This window comes from Pyrus communis, chromosome 9, assembly GCF_041283825.1.
Source record: "Pyrus communis isolate YQ-2024b chromosome 9, ASM4128382v1, whole genome shotgun sequence".
Lineage (NCBI taxonomy): Eukaryota > Viridiplantae > Streptophyta > Magnoliopsida > Rosales > Rosaceae > Pyrus > Pyrus communis.
Genome location: NC_142573.1, coordinates 21925890 through 21950749, shown reverse-complemented (window position 1 = coordinate 21950749; position 24860 = coordinate 21925890). Strand labels below are relative to the sequence as shown.

The 24860-nt window shown below is 36.7% G+C and overlaps 1 protein-coding gene and 1 pseudogene across 4 annotated transcripts; both read left to right on the top strand.

The window, feature by feature from the left end:
* The first annotated feature begins 5411 nt into the window (after nt 1-5411).
* LOC137740010 (uncharacterized) lies at nt 5412-7863 on the top strand. Of its 4 annotated transcripts, none has more exons than XR_015966149.1 (2): nt 5412-5677; nt 6677-6815. XR_015966149.1 is itself a non-coding variant. In XM_068479793.2 (2 exons), exon 2 carries the CDS (start codon nt 7368-7370, stop codon nt 7650-7652), a length of 285 nt encoding a protein of 94 aa, XP_068335894.1. In that variant the 5' UTR covers nt 5464-5677; nt 7336-7367; the 3' UTR covers nt 7653-7863. The 4 variants fall into 4 exon arrangements, 3 of the variants coding, with proteins under 3 accessions (XP_068335894.1, XP_088555508.1, XP_088555509.1); XM_068479793.2 differs by lacking the exon at nt 6677-6815 and adding an exon at nt 7336-7863 and having other exon boundaries at nt 5464-5677; XM_088699382.1 differs by lacking the exons at nt 5412-5677; nt 6677-6815 and adding exons at nt 5717-6203; nt 7336-7863.
* A 9279-nt stretch (nt 7864-17142) lies between these two features.
* LOC137740678 (putative CCR4-associated factor 1 homolog 11 pseudogene) lies at nt 17143-17961 on the top strand (annotated as a pseudogene).
* The last annotated feature ends 6899 nt before the right edge of the window (nt 17962-24860 follow it).

Sequence of the window (24860 nt, the reverse complement as noted above, 5' to 3'; positions counted from 1 at the left end):
TTCGTCGTCTACAAGTATAAGAAAAGAACTTTTATAATCCAATTGGTTGATGACAAATTGACAGCATCCTCGCCACTGATAAAGGTATGAGAAGAAGGGCATGTCATTGCCGGCCATAACAACCATCTAATAAGTTGTAACAAGGATAGCCAATTTTTATTTTATTTTATTTTTTTAGTAAAATGATATATATATATATATATATATTTTATTTCAGGAAACGTTGCCGTTTGAATTTTAGGGTTTTTGTATAGAAGTTTGCAAGCCCTTTCTGATTAAGGTATATAATTCATGGTCCTCCTCTTAAATCTTTTGTTGAACAAAATTTAAAATTTTTTGGGTCGTGTTTAGTTTGTGGATCTATTTTTTGTAAAAAAAATTGGTGATAATTAATTTTAGGGTTGTGCGGTTACTCATAACCGCGGGTAGTTTGGGATTATGGGTATGGTTAACCGTTTATAAATGGTTATGGGTATGGGTATAACCGTTTAGGCAATTATTCAATGGGTAAACAGTTATGCGGGTATGAGTATAAACGGTTATGGATAAATAATCACAGTTACCCGCCCGCCATAACCGTTGCCCATACCTAGGTATATGATTTGGTTCTTTATTTTCAGGAAGCAATGGCCATCGTTTTTTGCCGCTTTTGTATGTACGGTTCCAGATGCTTGAGGTATAAAATCTTGAAATTGCTGACCTTAAATTGACAGTTGCATGCATATGTAGTTTATCATTGAATAATCAACCTCTCATCACTAAATTAACGTTTAAGTTTGTTTTTAATTTAGTTCACAAATGAATCAACCAAGTTTTCATGCCATATTGATGCGAAATAATAAAGCAACGTCGACCATATTTTCTTTGTTTGTTTTTTTTTTTTTCGTTCTTTTGAGATTTATTATTCATATATGTCATAGATGATGAAGAATAAAAGAAATTAAATGCCGCTTTGGATGATAAGTTGATGTTGATGACAAGTACTATTGATGATACCCACTGTTTCTCATCTGTTCTAATGCTACAGGTATGTAAATTATGTAACAAGTTTTCTATCAGTTTGTTAATATCCATAACCAATACAGGTTTTCAAACACTTGCACAGGTTTGTATTTCAGTGAAAAAAATCTAGGAAAAACAAAAGGAGGTTGAGCCCATCTACATAGTGAGTCAAAAGAAAAATTAAACTCAACAACTAGAGAATGAGAACGCGTATGATGAAAAATAGGAAATGAACACATATAACGTAATGTCGCAAGGTGAGATTTCAGTATGAATTTTTCATTGTCATACTGATTAATGCTTTTAAATCAATCGGTATAAATTCTATTTTTAGTTTCTTTTGCTTGATCAATTTACGTTACTTTTTTGAACCAAATGCAAGTTCCAATATTGCATTGATAACAAAATAAATTAATTGAAATTGAAGCTTTCTCTGATTGAGAAATCTCTTTTTGTTTAAATAGTGTTACAAGTTTTGTCTTTATTTTTTTTCCCAATAGGTGGGCTTAAAAAGGATCAAGTATGCATGTGAATAGTAGGATCAACATATCATAGGTAGAGATCGACTCTTTCTCTCATGTTAAACTTATACTGTGATGTTTTTTATTATTAAATTTTGGAAAAATAATTGCTTATCATAACCTTTTCACAATACTAAATAACAAGGAGAGATGAAAAATAGAGACGTATCTATTTGATTGTATGTTTACTTTGGAGATTTTGGATAACAGTCATGAATTATGGTGTTAGTGCATCTCTATTTTTTTTTTTTTCACGTTTCTGCATACTGTTTTATAGCTAAATGATTTTTATTTGGGTCTTCCAAATTTTTAAGTTTTATTAATTTTTGTTTCATTGATTTCAAGTATGGCCGTTGACTAGGCACAACTAATTATCTTTCACTCCTTGAGATATAGCCTATAACTGATAAATCTTTAATTATAATTGGTTTTTTTAGTTTACTTGGATCAGAACTGATAATCATATAAAAGGGTAGTAAAAATTAAAGTCTGCCTGTTCTGATGACAACTGATAAATATACAGGTCTGCATTGTATACTGGTTGATGAAAAGGTGAAGCAATCATTACTTAATGATCTTAAGTAATAAATACTTAGTATTGCTCATTGAAAATTTGTTAATTGTTTCAATGCATATGATCTAACGTTTCTGCTTTTTGTAATAAACACTATCTAGAATCTTTATTTTTTTTGGTCAAAAACACTATTTGGGATCTGTTTGTCATCTTTAGACATTGCTTGATTTTGTATTGTCAAATGATATATATTTTCATAATCACTGTGTCTATATATGGATTTTTCTTTATATAATATTTAGTGTTCTATTCTTTGTATTAGATCTTTTTATACTTAAACAACTTTTTTAAAAGTGTTAATTAAAATGGTTAATTGATAGTTAATGTTTGCCTATGCATATTCTTGCGTAGAACTATGCACATGCATATTCATGTTATACTATATGTAATGTTCACTGTTGTTCACTTATTCACATGATATTTAACAATTTTTTTTTTCTTGCATTTTTTCCCATGCTGAATTGTCAAGCCACAATCAATATAAACTTACATAAATTTTGTTTCTTCATTATTAATCTATTGATGCTAGGGATAATTTAAGCTTCTACATTCTTAACATTTTTCATATTTGACTTGCAGATTAGTGTCAATGTACACCTTTCCCCAACTGTTTGTTCTATCTTTTTCCCTCACTCTGTATAATTTTAGTCAAATTGAACTACTTTTTAAAACTTGAGATTTAACTGAAGTCCTAAGAACTTAGTTAAATGAAAGTTTACTTTGGTTTGATGACATTTACATGATTATTGGGCCCACCATTATTGGATGCGTTATCTTTTATATGTTTTTATCATAATATGTCATAAAATTTTCAATCCTGCAGCAACACGCAGGTCACACTTCCCGCAGTAACTCGCGGGTCACACTTTCTAGTTTTTACTAAAGGGTGGGAGAGTTTAGTTAAACCACACAATAAATAACCTAATTTGATATCAAATTTGTCATCCATGAGATTTAAACTTAAAACCTCTTACTTACAAATGAAAATTAATACCACCATAAGTTGTAAGAAGTGTAGAGTTTAAAATTATCAAAAAGTACCATACAAAATGGATAAGCGCATTCTAATAAAGACAAAAGTCCTATGCACGATGGCAAAATCTATTACTTGTGCTTCCAAATAATTTTATAAAAAAAATATTTTTTTTATATAAAGATATATTTACACTAAATAGATATTTTGTATTAAAATTATCAAAAAGTACATAGTAAGTAATACGACATAATTATTATATTAGAATTTGGCATCAAAAAGAAAAAATCTTCTGTTTTTCAATATTTTCAATACTATTATATAATAAAGGACAGGTAGCTTTAAGTGATTACAGTATGTGTTTTTACATAATAGGTTCTTTGCTTAGTTTCCCTGTTCGGTTTGTGCTTATAATGGAAAAAATGTCCATATAACTCAATATATCTTTCATTTATTCAAGGAAATGAGATAACAAAGAGTTTGTAGTTCCAATTGGTTAAAAATCTTTGCTCTATCATAACGGTCTAGGTTTGATTCTCCTTTTGGGTTTTTGCATATAATAAAGAAAAAGGGAGTACTAGCAACTTTTGAGTGGATCTTTTCACTTCTTCATATGAGTGTCATATTTTTATATACGATAAAATCTTCAATGCTATCCATATACTAGTTCTTATCTTTCATAGTTTTCTCAATTTTCGAATGAATTAAAGAAAACTAATAAACATAAATTATGAGAAAATATATAAGAGGTAAAAAAGACGTGTGATAGTACCACCCTAAGCAAAAGCGACAACAATGAAAGGAAGGAAAACGCACTAATGCCTGCGCGCTATGCGCCTGTCTAGACTAGGATATTAAGAGCAGTTCTACTGAGGAACAAATAGGCCAGCACCCAGCCAAATTATTGGCCCGGCACCTAGCCATTCCACTCCAGGCCAGCAAATAGGCTGGCACCCAGCCCAAGTTGATCTCCAGGCCAGCCCAAAATCAATAGAGCCATGGACCGGCCCGTATGACGTCACCAAGATGAAATTCTAATATTAAAAAATAGCCTAGTCCTCTTCTTTTCTTCTTCTTCTGTAAAACGCGATGAGTGTGGCGGTGTTGGGAAGAAGCTTCATTCTTTCAAACAAGTACTGCTTGACCAAGTAGCCCAGCACAGACACATACCCAAAAGGCAAAAGCATCCACTCCGCGAACGACTCGGCGAAGGATTTGAAGACGAAACAGTCTAATTTGGGGAAAGTAGAAAGTGGGTACTTGGGGAGAATAGTTAAGGAGGTAGAGGGAGTGAGGGGAAGGTTTTGGTGGGGTTTGAAGTGGTGGGTGGGGGAGAAGAGATGGCAGCGGTAGTGGTGGTACTGTTGTGGATCTAAAGAGAAAGAGAGTGAAACAGTTGCAGCCATGGAAAGCAGATGAGAAAGCAAAATAGTTGCTCAATGTTTACTTGCTCGTTAGAAATTAAAAATAAATTTTTTTTTATTATTTTATAATAAAAATAATAATATTTTAATAAAATTGATTAGGCTATTTTTTTTAGGGATGGAGATGCATTTGGTCTATTACTGTTCATTGAAGCCTATCATTATTCATTGAGTGGATTAAGGGCAGGTTTGGTATTGTTGTGCTTTGAAAAAAAGCTGATTCTGTTGTGCTGTGAGAATAAGCAGCTGTGAAATAAAGCAGCAGAGTGTTTGGTAAACTTTTTTGTAAAAGTGCTTTTGAAAAAAAAAACAGTATTATAGTGTTTGGTAAACTTTTATGTAAAATAGATGTGAAAAAAAGCCGATTTTTCAAAGCTGGGTTTTGCAGCTTCTTGTTTTTAGCTTTTTTTCATCCAAAACTGTGAAAAAAAACTGAAGCTGAATGTTTACCAAACACAAAAACAGCTCCCAGCTTTTTTTGAAACCAGCTTTTTTCAGAATCACCTCAGTACCAAACCAGGTCTAAGGGCTGGTTTGGCATTGCTGTGCTTTGAAAAAAAAGTTGCTTCTGCTGTGCTGTGAGAATAAGCAGCTGTGAAATAAAGCAGTAGAGTGTTTGGTAAACTTTTTTGTAAAAGTGCTTTTGAAAAAAAAAAAAAAAGCTGTATTATAGTGTTTGGTAAACTTTTATGTAAAACAGATGTGAAAAAAAGCCGGTTTTTCAAAGCTAGATTTTGCAGCTTCTTGTTTTTGGCTTTTTTTCACCCAAAACTGTGGAAAAAAAGCTAAAGCTGAATGTTTACAAAACACAAAAACTGCTCCCAACTTTTTTTGATACCAGCTTTTTTCAGAATTACCTCAATACCAAACCAGGCCTAAATGTGCTGAATGTTGACGTATTTTTTTATGGGTGGAAATGCTCTAAAAAACGGCCCTTGAGCGCGGATAAAAGGCGCTAGAACACCTTCTGTTTGTGTCGTTTGTTGTTTATTGTTTGATCTATTTGTGTGGTCAAAACACCGTGGACGGGACGGCCTCTCTCTCTCTCTCTCATCGCTTCTGATCCCTTGGCACAATAAAAGGGAGAAGTCGACGACGACGACGACGACGACGACGACTCAGGAGACCCAACAGAAACGGCAACAAAAATAAAAGAAAAAGAAAATTTGTGATCCAATCATCTGTAAGTCTGCCTCGTCTTTTCCTTCTCATTTCCTTCGGATCTGAGCTCCTGCTTACCTGGGTTTTCTTTGGTTTGCTTTTTAAATTGATGGTTGTTTTTCTTTCAATTAGAGTTTTTGTGGATGTGGGTTTTGTGAGAACGACGTGATTTGGGGTTGTGGGTTTGATTTAGAGATTCTTGATTGTAAATGTCAAGTGGTTTTTCCGTCTGAGGCGTTGTTGTAATTGCATCGTGAAAGCGAAAAAGGATCTGGATTTAGCTCCTTGGAGATAATAACATAATTAACATTAGGTGGGAGGTCAATTCTTGCGTTGGTGAATTAGATTAATGCCCTTCAGATCACTGGTAATGCTGCTGCCACTTCCATGTTTTTGGGGCATGATCTGCTGTTGGGAATGGGGATCTGCTGTTGGGAATGGGGCATGATCTGCTGTTGGTAATTCTTGAGTTGGTGAATTAGATTGATGTCAAGCCTATGTCATTTTCTAAATGCAATGCTCCTTCAAAGATTCCCTTTTGTAGATGTGTAAGTCAGTATGGTTTTGCAAGTGTTGTGTTTCCTTACACGTTCCAATAGGCTGAAACGCATGCAAAGACATTTCTACAGACGTTAGCTTTCTTTCTAATTCCTTTTCAAGGAGCATGGTTCTCGTGCATTTTTCCTGTTCAAGGAAAACCGGTATTTATTATTTGCTAATGCATGAGCTTATTATGTTATTGAGCCAGTAGGCTCTTTTGTTGTCTTCTAATTCACTGTCACCCATCTGATCTAGTATTAGTTTTAATGCTTCTTTCTGGAAATCTTTTGTTAACCTCAGTGACGTGGTTAGGCTGCTTTAGCCCAGTAGAAAGTTGATGGCTCTTGATTATTATGCATATTTCATTGTAAAGTCATCTGTTCATGTCTGCCTCTCATTATGTTGTTGTCTTTTGAGATATGAAGCGCATTCTAAACTTCAAGGTGGAATTGTTTGTTTTCTGTTATTAAATTGAGGTCAGCTGCTGTTAATCATGATGTATCTCTGGTGAATGAAAGCACACATTGTCTTTGTATTGCAAGTTCATTTTAATGCTATCAGAATTGCTTGCTTCGTAATGGTTCTTCTTCTGCACTGCCTTTGGGTTGTCAAAGATGAAGTGTCAAGTTCTGGAATATTGCAGTAACAACCAGGGTAGTATGAAATATTTTTATCATTAGGTTCTCAATGAACTCTCAGTAGTTGTACCTGTCCATCTTCAATAGAGGTAAAGTATTTACAGTATGGGAGAGTATCATGAACAGCATAATTCTCTCACACCCTCACTTGTTTGAGGGTATTAATTGCATTTGTTGGAAATGCTTCTCGTTGGCATATTTCTCATCTGAAAAATGGCTGGAGAATTTCACTTGCAAATTGTAAGATTATCTTCTTCATATCTTTTCATGGTATCCAGTCAGAATGCAACTGTTGTTGATTATAACCAAAGACAAATTTGTTAAACTCAGTCATACTTTTAGTATGGTCATGTATCTTCAACTATATCCTCTTGATCTCTTTGTTTAACTGTCCTTGATCTCTGCGTGTGACGTCTTTTGTGGCCATTGTCAATTCAGTGTATTGTTAGCAGTAGCAATTGATTTAGCTGTCATCTTGAACACACGTTTGTGCAAATTTCAGGTTGTCTGAAGAAGGTCAGTACATATTATACAATGGTTCATGACACCATTTTGTCTTCTCCTGTTCGGAAGTCAGCATCATTTAGAAAGCAATTCTCACAAAATGAGTTGGGTAGCTGGTCGACGCTCTTTCAGAGACACCGCTTCCTCTTAACAGCCCTAGCACTCCTGACATTCCTCTGCACCATTTACCTTTACTTTGCTGTCACATTAGGAGGCAGTCCATCATGTTCTGGGTTGAGCGGAACTCAAAAAGCGTTGTGTAGCTTGGAGCATGCAAAGACTTCAGTTGCCCATGGAAAATTGAAAATTCTTTAGCATGTAGATCGATAATCCTTTCGCCAAGTTATTTATTTATTTTTTTACTTGTTCCGTTCATTAGAGTATTGAAAATTGAAATCACAGTTAAGTGATTGTGGTTCATTTTATTCAGTTGGTGAACTAATATTGATTGGGTCAAATATACATAATATTTGTAGTATGGAAACACTGCGGTTTTACTATAATGATTATTTTGATTGAAAGAAAATTAGGCATATAGTGTTATCATTTTCGAACTTAATACCTCTTACATTTAAGTGAAGAGGAATACTACTAGACCGTACTACTGAGAGGTGATTATGTTGAAGGAGCCAGGATGGCTATTGATATATGCTGAAGGAGCCATCTTGGGGACCGGTGGTATCATGGAGGGACCGTGCGAAAGGGGGAGCTTACCTCTCAGCCACTTGACTTTGTCACCTCAAGGGTCTCTGCGGTCTGACACAACCGCCTAAGGGTAGCGCCGTCTGCCTCAATGTGCATCACCTGTGATGTCGCCCATGTGATTTGCTTTGCTCGAGCTTCCGTGTGGCAGAGGTTAAAGAGTCTGGATGCGACAGGGCAATTAACGCAAAAAAGGGGAGTGTGATTGAACCTGGCACAAAGTGCCTTTGATACCCACTTCGTCCTAAATAGGCATGCGAGATTGTATTAGGAACCACCAAAGGTGATGCACCCTTAGCTAGTAGATTGATTAGTTACTGAGTTCACTCTAGGTCGGAGCCCTAGAGTGGGTTCGAATACTCACTGCTCCAGGAAGATGCAAACTGGGTTCCCACAATTGCCCCCAACTATGCCCATGGAGTGCCTCAATAATGTAATTACTAAGACCATGTCACCTTTTATGGAGTGAGAAGAGTCGTCGGGGACTCCCATGCCCTCGGAGAGGGAGCTGTTTTTTATTCTGAGTGGCCCAATCTTTAATCGTCGGATTTCCTATTGTTAGCATAGCTTGTATTGCAGAGTGAAAGTTCTCATTCCGTGAAGCCATCTCAGTGTTTGGTCATATAGATCAACACTTTACATTTTTGGGAGGTGGTTTCTAGGTGATGATTAGGTGAACCAACTAGAGAAGATAGATTTAATGCGTGTTGTTGGGCATTACTTGAAATCCTGAAATCCCCAAAAAAAAAAAAATGTATCAACTAAAAACCCATCAACATTGATTCCTAAATCTAAAATCACATCAGAATTCAGAAACAATCTCATAAATTAATTTACAAGAAAAAAGAAAAGAAGAAAAAGAAGTGAATAAGGACTTATAGTTGCCGGAGGAAGGACGGAAGGCGGGTGGAGGGCGGAGCCGGGATGACGGCAGCGTAGACTAGAGGAAGGAACTGCCGAGTTGTACTGAGACTGGTGCAGCCGAGGGAAACCAACGACAGAACAAAATATAACCAAACGTTCATTGATTGCAGCCGAGAGAACCTTGAAACGCTCTGTGTGCTTTCAGCTCCTTGGAAAGAAATAGGATTTGTGGCGCATCGATTTGCCAAAGCTGATGCATATAAAGAATTTAGAGAATCCACGACCACCAAGGAAGTAGTAGCGGGGAAATACATCCTCCCACATGTAAACGATTTGTGGCTCATCGATATGCCGGAGCTAATGCATCTAGGAAATGAAAACTCCGAACCAGGGGGCCTGTTTTTCCAAACTTGGAAGTTCTAAACCTGAACAACTGTGGCAGATTAGAGAATCTAACTTCAGCTTTAATATCCTTTTGGAATCTAACCACTTTGACCATACTGGATTGTCGCGGACTGCAATACTTAATAACTTATTTTGTGGCTAAGAATTTGCAGCAACTCAAAAATTTGAAGTTAAGTCGTGTGAAATAATGGTAGAAATAGTGGCAAGCAACGGAGATGATTCAGAAACTGAGATTACTTTTAGTTGCTTGCAACATCTTGAACGTTCTGATCTTCCAACTCTGCAAGCCTTTTGCACAAGAAACTACATTGTCAAAGTATCGTCTTTAACTTTGATTGTCGAGGACTGCCATCCTATCAAGTCAAAGATTTCTTCTGATGGGTTACTCCGAAGTGGTCCAAGACCAGAAAGACCGCAAATAGAAGAGACATTGGGGAAAGAGCAAGAGGAAGATGATGATAAAAACGATGCATGATTAAGGTGGCAATCAACTTGTTTGATATAAGCCTGCAAGCTGTGGCCTCAATGGAAAGCTATTCCATAAACTTGTGTGATTTGGGCAGCACTAATCCATATTCCAGGTCATGTTATGCTTGTGTTGACTTGTTAGTGTTTTGTCGTAAAAGTGTGATTTGGTTAATTCGTATTGGGGGCCACTGCCTACTTGGTCACATGCTTGGTTCATCTGCATTTGAGGGACCATATGCATTCTAAAGATGGATTCCGTTGAGTGGTCTGGAATCCCTATCCCTATTTGCAACTGTTGAGTGGTCAAGAACCCTGGATTATTGTGCATAGAAGTTGCTCAAGTTTATGTTTATGTTTGTGTTTGTAACTTAGGGTTACAATGCTATTGCTTTGGTTTCAAGTTAGGAAATACGGCAAACCTTATAGAGGTTGTCTTTATGAAAATTAGTGAAGTCATATCTAATCTTGTTGGTTGATCAACATAGTTCAATGTTAATAGTGTGCATCTTTGATTCATGGAATCAATTATTTGTTATGAATGTGGAATTGTGGTTGGAAAACATTGTGACATATGAAAGGGAAAATGACAGTCCTGGTTATTATATTGTTCGTTAAGTAGTTTGGAATCTAGTGAGTCATGCTCGTAGATTCCATTGAGTGATTTTGGAACCCTAGTTTTTCTACTAGAAATATTATGTACCCTATGAAAATTGTCAGGGTTTAACAAAAGGATGAATTACGAATGGTTTGATCCTGTCTTAAGGTACGTAAGCAGGCTAACACAGAGGTTAGATGCAGTCATGATATAAAAGAAAAAGTTAATGCTCCGTTGACCGCTGTTTTGCTTTTGGTCATGTCTCGAAGGCAAGGCATGATAGATGAATAGGTAAATGGTAACGTCACGTGTCGATCTTGAACGTATCTCGAGGTCGGGGCGTGATGAGCACCGTTGCCGGTTTTACCTGATACAACTGAAATGTTCACCCTGTGCCAACTTCACAACCAACTCAAAACAATAATATGATGTGGCCGCATGAAGTTTTGAAGTGTTAGACGCTTTTTACAAATATATGCTCGATGAACCATTAAGCACATTTTGAAAAATCATTTATGGCGTTTTTTAAACTAGATGTGTTAACTTTGCAGGGAGATGAACTTTTGGTTTGTTGTGGCCAAAGTTGTTTGTTTTAGAGTGTATGTGTGTCACAGTACTAATGAATTTTGTGATAAACTAACTGTGACTCATGATGAATGTATATAAATACTTGTGACAACTCACGAAAGTTGATGAAAATAACATATGTATCACTTAATAAGCCTTGAAATTAGACACTGATTTTATAGAAAAACAGACAATATGTGATACCAAACGTACCCATAAGTTTTTATATTTAATTGTGGTATTTATTTAAGGTTGAAAATAATTAATAATTCAAAATAATTCATTTAAAAGTGCAAAAAATATGACGTCAGTTCGTAGGTAATCGAGAATGCAACATATTGGACATGAACTTCTCGTTCATATATGCACTAATTAAGTAGTGGCATGTATATGACACACGTATGTGAATAAGGAATGATATAAATGTTAGTGTGAGTCAACCATTTAATTTAGGAATATAATCTTATAATTTATTCCTTGTTTTCTGTTATGCGTGATATTGTACAACTATATATTTAGTTTTTAGAGAGAAGAATAAACATACAATTCAAACCCTAAACACTTTTATCTTGATATCAGAACAGGTTTCAGCTTGTCTCTTTCACTAAACCCTATTCCCATTCACTGCCGACTTAGTACTTCTCAGTTGGCTGCTTAACAGTCGTTTGGAACCAACCCCAGAAGTCTCGAAACAAGAGACCTCTGTTAAAATCCCAAACCTAGGTCTCGAAACAAGAGACCAGACATCTATTAAAATTCAAACCCAATAAAAGCCTAAACTTCAACCTGCTGCTGCTATGGCAGACGATAGACTTACATCACAAGCAAAGGTCGCTGAGGCCACACATGGGGTAGTGGCCCTGACTTCCAGCGTAGAAAGACTTGGGCCAGCCAAGTCTGGAGCCCACAATCAACTCGAGAAAGGCGATGATGTTGGTGCTGCCATAAAGGCTTTCACGGACTCAGTTGGTCCACCAGCGAAATGGAAACATGAATTGGAGCACGATTCTCAAGCCCACACAGTTGGACAGCATGCAAAACATGATGGTGGCAGCAGACTAGGCAAAGAACTACTTAGCCCACCAACGAAAAACCACCAGGAACTAGACCCGGACCTAAATAATCTGGGCTCGCAGCTTTCATTATTGAATTTGATTTCGTCCCAAGAACAATTTGATGATCCAAGTAAAATTGGCACTGCATTCACAACATCCACTAAACTAGATTCTGGTTGGATAATTGACTCCAGGGTTATGGATCATATGACATATGATGAGTCCCTGTTTCACCATTTAATTGTGCCACCCAAGGAGAATGTTATCACAGCAAACAGTGAAATTGCTCCAGTTATAAGAGCGGTTTTCATTGCACTTACTCCCTCTCTATCTCTACATAACACTCTTCTTGTTCCTTCATTATCAAATTATTTACTTTATGTTGGTCAAGTTACGGAACAATTAGATTGTGTTGTACTCATATTTCCCACTTTTTGCCTACTACAGGATATCCAGACACGGACGATCATTGGGTGTGATACTAATAGGAGAGGGTTATATTATGTGGATGATGTGGTACCGGGCCGAGTCAACCAAGTGAGCAGTGGTCACAACAACAAGGTTAAGAGAATCTGGTTATGGCATCGTCCACTTAGACATACATCTTTTGGTTATTTACGAAAATTACTTCCGTCTTTATTTAATGGCGTTTCAGACTCTGATTTTCAGTGTCAGGATTGCATTCTTGCAAAAAGTCATCGTACTTCTTACCACTTAAGTCTCAATAAAAGATCAATGCCCTTTGAGTTAATTCACTTCAATGTATGGGGTCCCTTACCAATAGCAACGCACCACAGTATTCGGTGGTTTGTTACCTTTGTAGATGATTGAACCATAATGACTTGGCTCTATACCATGAAACAGAAGAGTGACGTTAGGCAAATTTCCAATAGTTTTATCGGATGATTGGAAATCAATTTTCTCTTCCTATCAAAGTCCTGAGATCCGATAATGGTGGAGAATATTTTAATTCTAAACTATCACAATTTTTCACAGAGCACGACATACTTCACGAGACTACTTATCCTCAAACTTCTCAACAAAATGGTGTGGTAGAACGTAAGAACAGACATATTTTGGAAACTACACGGGCTCTTCTAATTGGGGCTCATGCTCCTTATGCCTATTGGGCGGATGCAATTACGTATTCTGTTTATCTTCTTAATCGAATGCCCTCTCGAGTTCACAACTTCTGAACTCTCATAGAAGTCTTGACAGATTATGTCACTCTACCAACCTCTCTTCAATTATCACCTCACATATTTGGATGTGTGGCTTATGTGCATCTTCACAAGAATTAACGGAGTAAATTGGATCCATGTGTTGTTCGTTGTGTATTTCTGGAATTTAATAGCCAACAAAAGGGATATCAATGTTACCATCCACCTACTAAGCATTTCTATGTCACCATGGATGTCACGTTTTCCGAAACCGAGATGTTTTTCATCTCTAATCAAACCCACAGTACTCTTCAGGGGGAGTTGAATAGTAAAGGCGAAGACTACAGTTGGTTTGATGTTCCACATGAATGAGACAGTTGGCATGGTCCTAGTAGTACAGGCGAGACCGAGATTGAAGACTTAGGTGTTATAAGCAACTCACCTGGTCCTGCCTTACCAGAGGGTCGCAACACAATAGGCCAAAGTCTAATGGATCTTGACCGTGAAACCCCTGACCGAGAGATAACTCATGCAGCGTTGAATAGTAAGCCTACACCATTTATGAATTCAGTAGAAGGTAATAGGTCCGCGAGTGATACTGATACTGTGCAAACAGAAAATAACCCTCATTTTCCTCCACTAGTACACGCTCATGTCCCCGTGGATATCCAAGAGGTACGTTCTCATACTCCAGATATTGTTGAAAATTCCTATATCTTACCTTCTAGGAAAAATCGTGGGAAACCACCTAACAGGTTTTCTCCGGAAGGAAAAGTGAGATATGCAATTGCACAGTATATGTCCACTCATCGACTATCACCCAAGTACCAAGCCGTGGTGAATCAAATGGCTGGGATTAAAATTTCAACAAAAGTGGAAGAGGCCTTGCGAGATCCCTATTGGGTAGAAGCCATGGGAGTAGAAATGGAAGCCTTACAAAGAAACAGAACATGGAATGTAGTGTCACTACCACAACGGAAGAGACCAGTGGGATGTAAATGGGTGTTCACCATAAAGCACAAGGCGGATGGATCCATTGACAGGTACAAGACAAGATTGGTAGCTAAAGGGTACACACAGACATTTGGAGTTGACTACCAAGAAACGTTTGCAAACATTTGCTCTGATCACAAAAATGAATACTATTCGAGTCCTTTTATCTTTAGCAGCTAACCTAGACTGGCATTTGAAACAGTTCGATGTGAATGCTTTCTTACATGGAGATCTGGAAGAAGAAGTATAAATGGATCTTCCACCAGGATATGAAACACCGAATGAAGCAGGGAAAGTATGTAAACTCCGAAAAGCTTTCTACGGACTTAAACAATCACCTAGCATGGTTTGGAAGGTTCACTAAAGCAATGAAAAAGTACGGTTATAGACAAGGAAATGCTGACCACACCCTATTCATCAAACACATTAGAGGTAAAGTTACTTTGTTAATTATCTATGTGGATGATATGGTAGTTACTGGTGATGACACAGAAGAGATAAAAAGGCTGCAGGGGTATCTTTCATCAGAATTTGAGACAAAAGATCTAGGAGGCTTGAAATACTTCTTGGGCATTGAAGTTGCTCGTTCTCGTGATGGTATTTACTTGTCTCAGCGAAAGTATGTTCTTGATCTTCTCTCTGAAGCTGGACTGTTGGCTTGTAAACCAGTTGAAACTCCCATTGTGCAGAATCATCACCTGGCGATATAGCAGGATCAAGTTCCAACCAATAAAGAAAGATATCAGAGATTGGTAGGACGGTTGATTTACCTATCACTTACATGTCCGGATATTGCGTATGCAGTTAGCGTTGTAAGTCAGTTCATGCATGTTCCTAGTAAGGATCACATGGCAGCAATAATGCGTATACTGAGTTATCTGAAAGGTGTACCGAATAGAGGACTGATCTTCAGGAAGCATGGACATATGGAGGTAAAGAGGTATACTGATGCTGATTGGGCGGGAAACATTACTGATCATCGCTCCACATCAGGTTACTTCACATTCGTAGCAGGAAATCTGGTAACTTGGAGAAGCAAGAAACAAAATGTAGTGGCTAGATCCACGGCCGAGGCAGAGTAAAAAGGGATGGCACATGGAATTTGTGAATTGTTATGGCTCAGGATTCTTCTCACTAAGATTGGGTTCAAGCCCCAGGGAGCTATGTTATTATACTACGACAATCAAGTTGCGAGAGAAATAGCCAATAATCCTGTTCAGCATGATCGTACAAAGCATGTGGAGGTAGATAGAAACTTCATCAAAGAGAAGTTAGATGTCAAATTGATTGATATTCCATATGTGAGGTCTGAAGAACAATTAACAGATGTGTTAGCTCATGCGGTTTTAGCAAGGGTGTTTCAAGACTCACTTGACAAGTTGGGCTTAGGAGATATCTATGCACTAACTTGAGGGGGAGTGTTAGTGTGAGTCAACCATTTGATTTAGGAATGTAATCCTATAATTTATTCCTTGTATAATTGAGATTCTTATTTCCTGTTATGTGGGATATTGTACAACTATATATTTACCTCCTCGAGAGAAGAATAAACATGCAATTCAAACCCTAAACACTTTTATCTATAAATACTAGTTTTGAGGTGTTTATATATAAACTCATCAGTATTTGTGATAAAATGGTGTATGCTCGTTATTCACAAAGTATTAATGCGTAGTTTATCTGAGAAATGGATGATTGTCCAAATCGAGCCATGTCCATAAAACATCATTTTGGTTCTTATATCATCATAGGGTTGACATAGGATCCTTCGTGGAAAAATATACTTATGTTTACTCATGGTTGAAATATTTTCTCAATAGAGTGATGAAAATATACTTGCATTTACCTTATATGGAATTGCAAGAACCCACTACTTGTGAAAACATAGGTGCTCCTCATGGAACAATTTTGGAGCTGATTTGCATTAACTAGAGAGATTTTATGTGAGTCTTCCCTGATCTATGCAAAAGAAGTCCCTAAATTGGAATGAACACAAATTTGTTCATGATTACTTGCATTTGTACAAAATGAGGAGTCTCAAGATGCAACCCTAGCGATAGTTGTGATATGTCACACTACTAGGTATAAGAGCTACAAGAGATTCATTGGGATTAACATTTTCATAGAATGCTATGATGCACATTTATACGAGTGTCACGAAGCTAGAATCGGTTTCACTCACACGAAACGATTCGCCCTAGCGCTGACTCATTTGGGAATTTTGGCACGATTACATTGCCCCCAAAGCTTTGGCGACCACTTGCCCTGGTCAGAGTGTTGATGGACTCAAACTGAACTACATGTAGAACCCTAACCATGAACAAATCACAAAGTTCCATTTTATTTCTCACGGTTGTATTTGAACAACAGGCTTGTTTGTGATTTAGCCATTCCTCATCATGTGCCCCATTTGAAATTGCCTTACTTTTTGAGAACTTATAGGTTTCATTTGAAGACAAACATGAATTGTATTTACGTCCACTATGATTCACAGCTCGTGAACAATAAGGAATCTGATTTTCCGCCGTTACTCTGTGACCGTCCGTCTTTCTTGATCATGATACTGGTGAAAGAGAAACCTAAGAGAGAGAGAGAGAGAGAGAGAGAGAGAGAGAGAGAAACAAAGTTACCGACTTTGATGTGGCAATTAAATTTATGTTTTTTGTCTTTTGTTTGGGGAACAATTGGAAATTAGGAAATTAAATCTTTCCTTATTGCATCTTGTCGTTTGTTCTCTTTTCAGCTGGGTTTCGTGTTTTCACCTGGAACTAATATTTGAAGTAAATTAACCTTTTCGTCGATGATCAGTTAGCGAGAAATATTATAAAACATATATTTCCTAGTTGTTCTTGGAAAGAAACTTAATTACTCTGTGTGTGTGTGTGTATAAGCCATGCATCGTCTCGGTGATCATAACATTAATTCAACGTCCATCCAAGAACAAACCAACGAACAAAAAGAAGACGATAACGACAGACAAAAAAAGTTCCAAAAAGATGAAGAGCGTAGCGATTCGACGGGTTTGGCAGCACAACGCAGCATTCGAGTTTCATCTGATTACGGCCTTGATTCGTCACTACACTTTCGTCTCTCTAGACACCGAATTTCCTGGGACAGTTTTCCAAATTCCTGCACAGACGCCTGCATCCAAATACCACCTCATGAGGGAAAATGTGAACGCCACCAAGATAATCCAATTAGGTCTAACGGTCTCCGACCGCCATGGAAACCTTCCGGACTTGGGCACTGACACCTGCTACATTTGGGAGTTCAACTTCAGGGACTTTGATATCGATCGCGACTGTCAAAACAAGGACTCGATCGAGTTACTTAAGAGGCAAGGAATCGATTTCTTGGAGAACAAGCAAAATGGTATTAGCGCTTCCTACTTCTCTTCTCTGTTGAGGAATTCCGGTCTGATCTCCAGGGAATCCAACTTGACATGGGTGACATTCCACAGTGCTTATGATTTCGGGTTCTTGATCAAGATTCTAAACGAGGTGTTGCCGCACGACATTACGAGTTTCATGTGGATGATGGATTTGTACTTTGGACAAAGAGTGTATGACATCAAATACATGATTAGGTTTTGCCAAGGGCTTCATGGAGGTCTCGAGAAAGTGGCGAATGCACTCAATGTCGATCGTGTGGCCGGAAAGAGTCACCAGGCTGGCTCCGATAGTCTGCTGACTTTGCAAACGTTTATGAAGCTCAAGGATGTGTATTTCAAAACTAGCTTATTGGAACAAAACTGCAACTCAAACTTTTATTGCTGTCAAGGAGTTTTGTATGGCTTGGAAGTTGAGGATCGTTGATCTAATTGCCGTGCCCTCATTGAGATTTTTAATTTTTTTTGGTTGTATGTTTTTTTTAAATTTTCAAATGTGTAATTACAATTTAGTCTATATAATTTATTTTTATTCTTCTATATGCTATCAAAGATTGATTTGTAACATTTTTTAATTAAGCATGCTTGGTGGGCTGGCTTGAATCTGGTTTCAGATATTCTGGATATGAATTAAAAATCTATATCCGATATGCGATACATTTTAATGCCACCAGATAATGCACATCATTCATATCCAGTTTAATTGTACTTATCCTATGATATGGAGGGCGGGGAGAGTAGATTTTTTCTTTCCTCTAGAGTGGATAAGGAGGGTGTGATTTTTGTACATTTTGTCGCTAATAACAGCTCTTTAAATTGGGTAGTTTGAAAGAGTTAATTAAACAAGAATTTAGGGACAAAAAAATGGTAGTGTGTAAATGGAGGAAAAAAAAAAGTTTACGCTTGGTTTTCTTTATCATCATTTGAAAATGGGGATGACTGTAAAGAGTATTATACATAAGTTATGTCATTGTCATCCTCATCCCTGTTAAGTATTTTTTCCTCATCCTTGCCTTTATATACGAAAATTTCAGATCGGGGATTCTCCGGTTGGGAACGGCTTCCTCACCCCGGCCCATTACAAAAAATTATAAAAAAATATTTTCTTGAATTGAAAATCTGGACTATATAGAAAAATTAAGGGAAAATTAATGAAAAAATACTTGAAAACTTTGAGTTTTAACGAAAATGACAAAATAAAGGGTAAAGTGAATAGGTCAATTCAGCAGCTTTTTGCTCAATCTCTCATGGAGTAAAATTCTTATCAGTACGAGTCAAGGGAATGGCTCCTTGTCCTTTTATTTCCATATAAAGGACACAACGAGCATAAATACCCTCTTTAATTTCTATTCTGATGGACTAAATGTCTTTCATAAGGACTCAAAGGAATATGCAACGATTTTTTCCAGGAAATCCCCAACGAAAAATACGCACTATGACCTCTTTTATATTTAATCGACCATAACCACTACCTACATTCCACGAAATTGTGCACCACAAATAGGAGCTAATAAAAAGACATGCGATCCCATAGAAAGACATCACGATACCTTGTGGAAAAAAAAATTACTTGCTAAGAAGGAAATAAATATATAAAATTTCTACCAGAATAACTGGACGTTCCAACCAATAAAAACCCTAATGAACCTAAAAAAAGAATAAAGGTCCAACAGAAATTACTTGTTTTTCGAGACCCCGCTATAAGTTCTACCCATATACGTTATGATTGCCAACTCATACTCTAACTAGGCCTAGTTGCATTTTATTGGAATTGGGAGAAAAAAAAAAATTTACTTTTTTTTGTTTCCATAGTAACTCTCATCAACCAGCACTATTATGATGTGAACCCCTAGGGATAATTTATCGAATTTTTTGGATCCAAACTAAAATAATAATATCACTTTCATATGATTTCCTAATACATATAGATATATTGACTTTGCATTTTAGAAATTCTCCCCGATCCCGATCTATTTGAAAATAGTTATAATTCATTTATCATGTTTACACATACTGTCACATCCCGGCTCGGGCCCCCACCACATCCCGAGCTCGACTCCACCGTAGCACGATATTGTCCGCGATTGTAAGATCCCACATCGCCCAAGGGTGAGGATCTTGTAAGCCTTATATGTATATTCCTATCTCTACCTAGTACGAGGCATTTTGGAAGCTCACTGGCTTCGGGTTTCGTAAGAACTCCGAAGTTAAGCGAGTTCGCGCGAGAGCCACTGGGAAGTTCTTGTGTGAGTTCCCAGAAACAAAACCGTGAGGGCCGTGGGGCCCAAAGCGGTTTTGTTTCTGGGAACTCACACGAGAACTTCCCAGTGGGTCACGCATCATGGGATTGCTCTCGCGCTAACTTGCTTAACTTTAGAGTTTCTACGAAACCCGAAGCCAATGAGCTCCTAAAAGGCCTCGTACTAGGTAGAGATGGGAATATACATATAAGGCTAACAGGAGCCTCACCACTGGGTGATGTGGGATCTTACAATTCATCCCCCTTAGGGGCCCGAAGTCCTCGTCGGCACACTTCTGGCCAGGATTAGCTCTGATACCAAATTATAACATATCAGCCCGGGCCCCCACCACATCCCGGGCTCGACTCCACCGTAGCACGATATTGTCCACTTTGGGCCCCGACCACGCCCTCACGATTTTGTTTCTGGGAACACACATGAGAACTTCCCAGTAGGTCACCCATCCTGGGATTGCTCTCGCTCGAACTTGCTTAACTTCGGAGTTCCTACGAAATCCGAAGCCACTGAGCTCCTAAAAGGCCTCGTACTTACAGGATCCTCACCCCTAGGTGATGTGGGATCTTACACATACATAAGAGCTTATGCCCGAAGGAAGCCGCATATTATACCATATTTTACTAAATAGATATCCGTGTTATGATCTAAATAAGTCTTGAAATATATATATATATATATATATATATATATATATATATATATATATATATATATAAGATTTGTCCTTGTTGTATCTAAAAAATTTTGTTTTTTTTTTAACATAAAGAGATAAAGAAGCCATTGCAATTGCCGGAAACACTAAGCCCATGAAAGGCACAAAAATGGAGGGGAGAATGTTGAGAGTTATCATAGAATGGGTACCTCGATTTAATATTTGTACCTGTTATTCATTGTTATATTTTTTTGTTTTATATTTGAACCTTATCCTTATATTGTTATAAAGATATCTTATAATTCATATATAATTGTTATATTATACTAAGTATACCTAAGTGAGTATATATATACTTAATAGGGATAGGGAGTCAATAAGCATATGTTTTAAGAAATATATATCAATTAATAAAATACAATAAATATATAAACAAACGGACCGATTCATCTTTCTACATGTTTCTACATGAAATATATATACACGATAATCCACCCTTGTACTATTCATATTAGTAGTTATTATCTTTTCTTGTCTTATAAATTTCATAATTTAATAAAATTTTAGAGTATTTCCTAAAAACTCTCAAAGAATTCATTATAATACGATCCAATAAAAAGGATTCTTAGTGGGGGATTATTTTCGAGAGATATAAAAATATGCAAGACCTTGTTAACTAATTCCACGGAAGAAAGCGAAAGAATTCACTCTTTTGTTTAATGGAGATTTCCTAGTTAGTATTAGTAACCAGGAATATCGATAAAAAAACAATCCGGATGGTTCTTTCTACAATTCAATCGTATGTTACCAAAGTGAAAATCCATTCTTCGGATTTTGACTTTGATTCCTATAAATTAAATAACTACTACTTGATCACCACACATAAAAAAAATTATTAAGTTTTATTAAATTAATACTCTTATTAAATATTAAATTAAGACTCTAAGGCTCTAATCTAATTTTCATTCAAAGGAAAGAAAGCATGAAGCTATAGCGTCATCGTTCGCTGGAATCGAAATATATGCGAAATCTGGGTCACAATCTGTATCGATTACACAAATCGTTGGAATTCCCAAAGTGATACATTGTCGAAGAGTCGTATATTCTTCCTGCTGATCAACGATTATTACAATATCGGGTAACCCCGTCATATATTTAATTCCGCCGACATATGCTTGCAAGTGAAATAATTGTCTCTTCAACACAGTTGCATCCCTTTTTGGAAGACAGTTGTGTCTTCCTGTCTTTTGTTCTGTTCTCAAGTCCCTGAACTTATGAAGTCTCGTTTCTGTAGTATACCAATTCGTTAACATACCACTGAGCCATTTTTTATTAACATAATGACACCAAGCCTTTATTGCAACCCGTGCTACTGAATCAGCTGCTTTATTTTTGGTACCAACAATTCCTACTTGCTGCATCAAAAACTAAATCTCAAGCTTCTGATAAAAATCGAGCAATTCTAGTAGGATTTATAATATGAATGCCTTTACGCTTTGCAGAGATATAAGGTGCCATTCTAGGATTCCATTTCCGAGTACCATGACCAAAATGAACTCCTGCTTCCATCATCTCTTCCAAATTGATGTTCCAATATCCTCTTGTCATTTCTCCCCACACTTCTTTTCTTCTCTTTTTTTTTTTTTTCTTAAAAAAAATGAGATGAAGTACCCTAAAAATAGAAATAAATAATTGTTCCCATGGAACCTTATATTCTAACGGAAATTGGTCGTTGATACAGATCCAAACCGTTCATTTCTTTCCATTCGTAAGTATCTTTATTACTATTACCAAATCAAATGACCGTAAAATGATGAATTCTCTCTTTCGAATCGTTAAATCCCATAAAGGATAAATTCACTCTTAGGAATCCTAAAAATGATTGTTCTGATGTATCATGTAAATTCTTTTAAATGCAAAAATAAAATAATTCTCAGTGGTGGAACAAAATATCTCTCATTTCTCCCTCGAATAAATTCTTCTTTTTGGTTTCCAAAGGAATGTTGTTATGTTGCCTTGAACGGTGCACTAATCCTTTGAATCTGGTACCAACAGGTATCATCCCCCCTAGAACAACGTTCTCTTTCAAACCTTTCAACCAATCGATACGACCCCGAAGAACGGCTTTTGCTAAAACTTGAGCAGTTTCTTGAAAACTAGCTTCGGATATGAAACTTTGAGTATTTAGAGATGCTTTCGTTATTCCTAATAATATGGCTCGGTAACAAATTGCTTCTTCCAAAGCACGCCCCGTTTGTTCAGCTCGCAGCAATTCGATTAGTTCTCCGGGTGAAAAAACATTAGACATTCCATCTTCTGAAACCAACACTTTTGATGTTATTTGACGTACAATATTTTCTATATGCTATTATGGATTTGCACCCCCTGAGATCTATAAGCCTTTTGGATCTTATTAACCAAAAAGATACGACTTTGCACTATAGTTAGCTCAGCACCAATCATAAATCCCCAAGAAATTCCAAGAATTCTTGTTATACACTCGTTCCAACGCTCAACTCTTTTTTCTAGCTTCAATTATCAAAAAGTGCTTCATTCAAGTCCACAAAACACCATCTCCACCTCACTTCGAACACAATAACCGAAAACATTCCCAAACCCGTTCCCTTCCCCGCTATTAATAGACCTACTACCCCGCAGGGGCCAAAATATGTGGTGAAAATGGCCTTTCCCATCTAAAGAACAATTCTAGAAATTGGTTCATAAAAATCAAAGAAATTGGTTCATCACTTTTTATCATAGTTGAATGAATAAGAGAAATTTTATTCAGACCCATTTATCCTCTTTCTACATTCAATTTATCATTTTTATCTTGAAATTTCGAATGTGTTCAACAATTCTCTTTCTACACCCAAAATAAAAAAGAACAAAAAAAAAAAAAAATATATATATATATATATATATATATATATATATATATATATATATATAAAGTTTAGCACTAGAAAATTCTACCCATCCTATCTCTCCATACCCCAACCACCCCCAATTTCTACTCTTCCCCGACCCCACCTCCACCTCCTCTACCACCCATAATTAAAACCCTAAAGATCTCAACCATCACTCACTCTAACTTGTCGTTCAAGAACTAGATAGTTAGACAAAAGGTACTCGAGAATTTCATCACTCACTTAACTTGTCGCAACTGAAGAATATTGAGGGACTTGAAACTAGTAGTGTATCCACAACAGTGTATACTTGGATTGTCATAATTCATTAAGTTCTTCCATGCAAAATGCAAGAACTGCTTCAGCGTAGACCCTTACTTACGTTGGTATCGATACCTAATACCTTGCGGGCAAATGCATAATCATTGGAACCAAACTATCAGTGAAAAACTCCACCTAAAGTGTTTGAACTCTCTTTTCCAATGCAAACTAAATCCAGCTATGAACGCAAACTATTTTTGGGTTTTATTGGGATTAGTTGATTAATCCTTTTTCTTATCATATCGTGCTCAATGATCGATGACTATAATTTTGTATATTGCGAATTAGTTGTAATGTTTATTCTGTTTTAGGATTACCACATAATGGCGAAGCCATGAATTGTCGGGGGAAGGGGTGAAATTTAAAAGGGTAAAAGGTTCCAATAAAATGGGGACACCCATTTGAGGTATAAGTCCAAGGTTTGCAAAAAAATTATGTAGACTACCCAGAATATTCGAAGAATGATTTGGACTAACCGAAATATTCAAACGAGGACTTGGGCTGCCCGAAAGATTTGAAGGAGGATTTAAGCATTGTTTCTTGTTGTAAAGTTCCATTACATAACTATATAATGAGCAAAGTTCTAAAGGATGCTAAGCGCTAGTTGGGCAGCAGACATGGCCTAACGCTTAGGCAAGGATTTTGGCGGCTAGACATTTAAATAAATTTATTATAATATTTTATGAATAAGTGTCTATTTATTATATAGTATATAGTATCTAAAAATATTGATTATAAAGCATAATGTATAAAAATATTTGATATATTTTCTTTATTATTTTGTTGAATTTGATGGTAAGAAATAAAAATTGGAATGATTATGAGTTTGTAGTACTTTAAAAAATATTTTTTAAAGCTTGTGTGAATTTATAGTAAATTTTAAGATATATAACAGTGTCGAACACGTGGGTTAAAAACCTTAGAAAAGTGAGCAAATTAACAATTAAAAATCAAAACAAATCTCAAAATAATTCACCACACTTAACTAGCAAGCTAGGTGGTGCACATGCATTGGACAATAGTTATAAAAAAATAAAACAAATTGGGTGATTTGACGGGGCACGTGGGGTAGGATGGGAGAGATAAAGTCTTTCTTCTTCCTCTCTCTTTTTCTTTGTTGGAACCGAACCAGAAGCACCATTTCAAAAGCTGCAGAATGCAGCTTCCATTCCTCCTTTCTTTGGCCTGA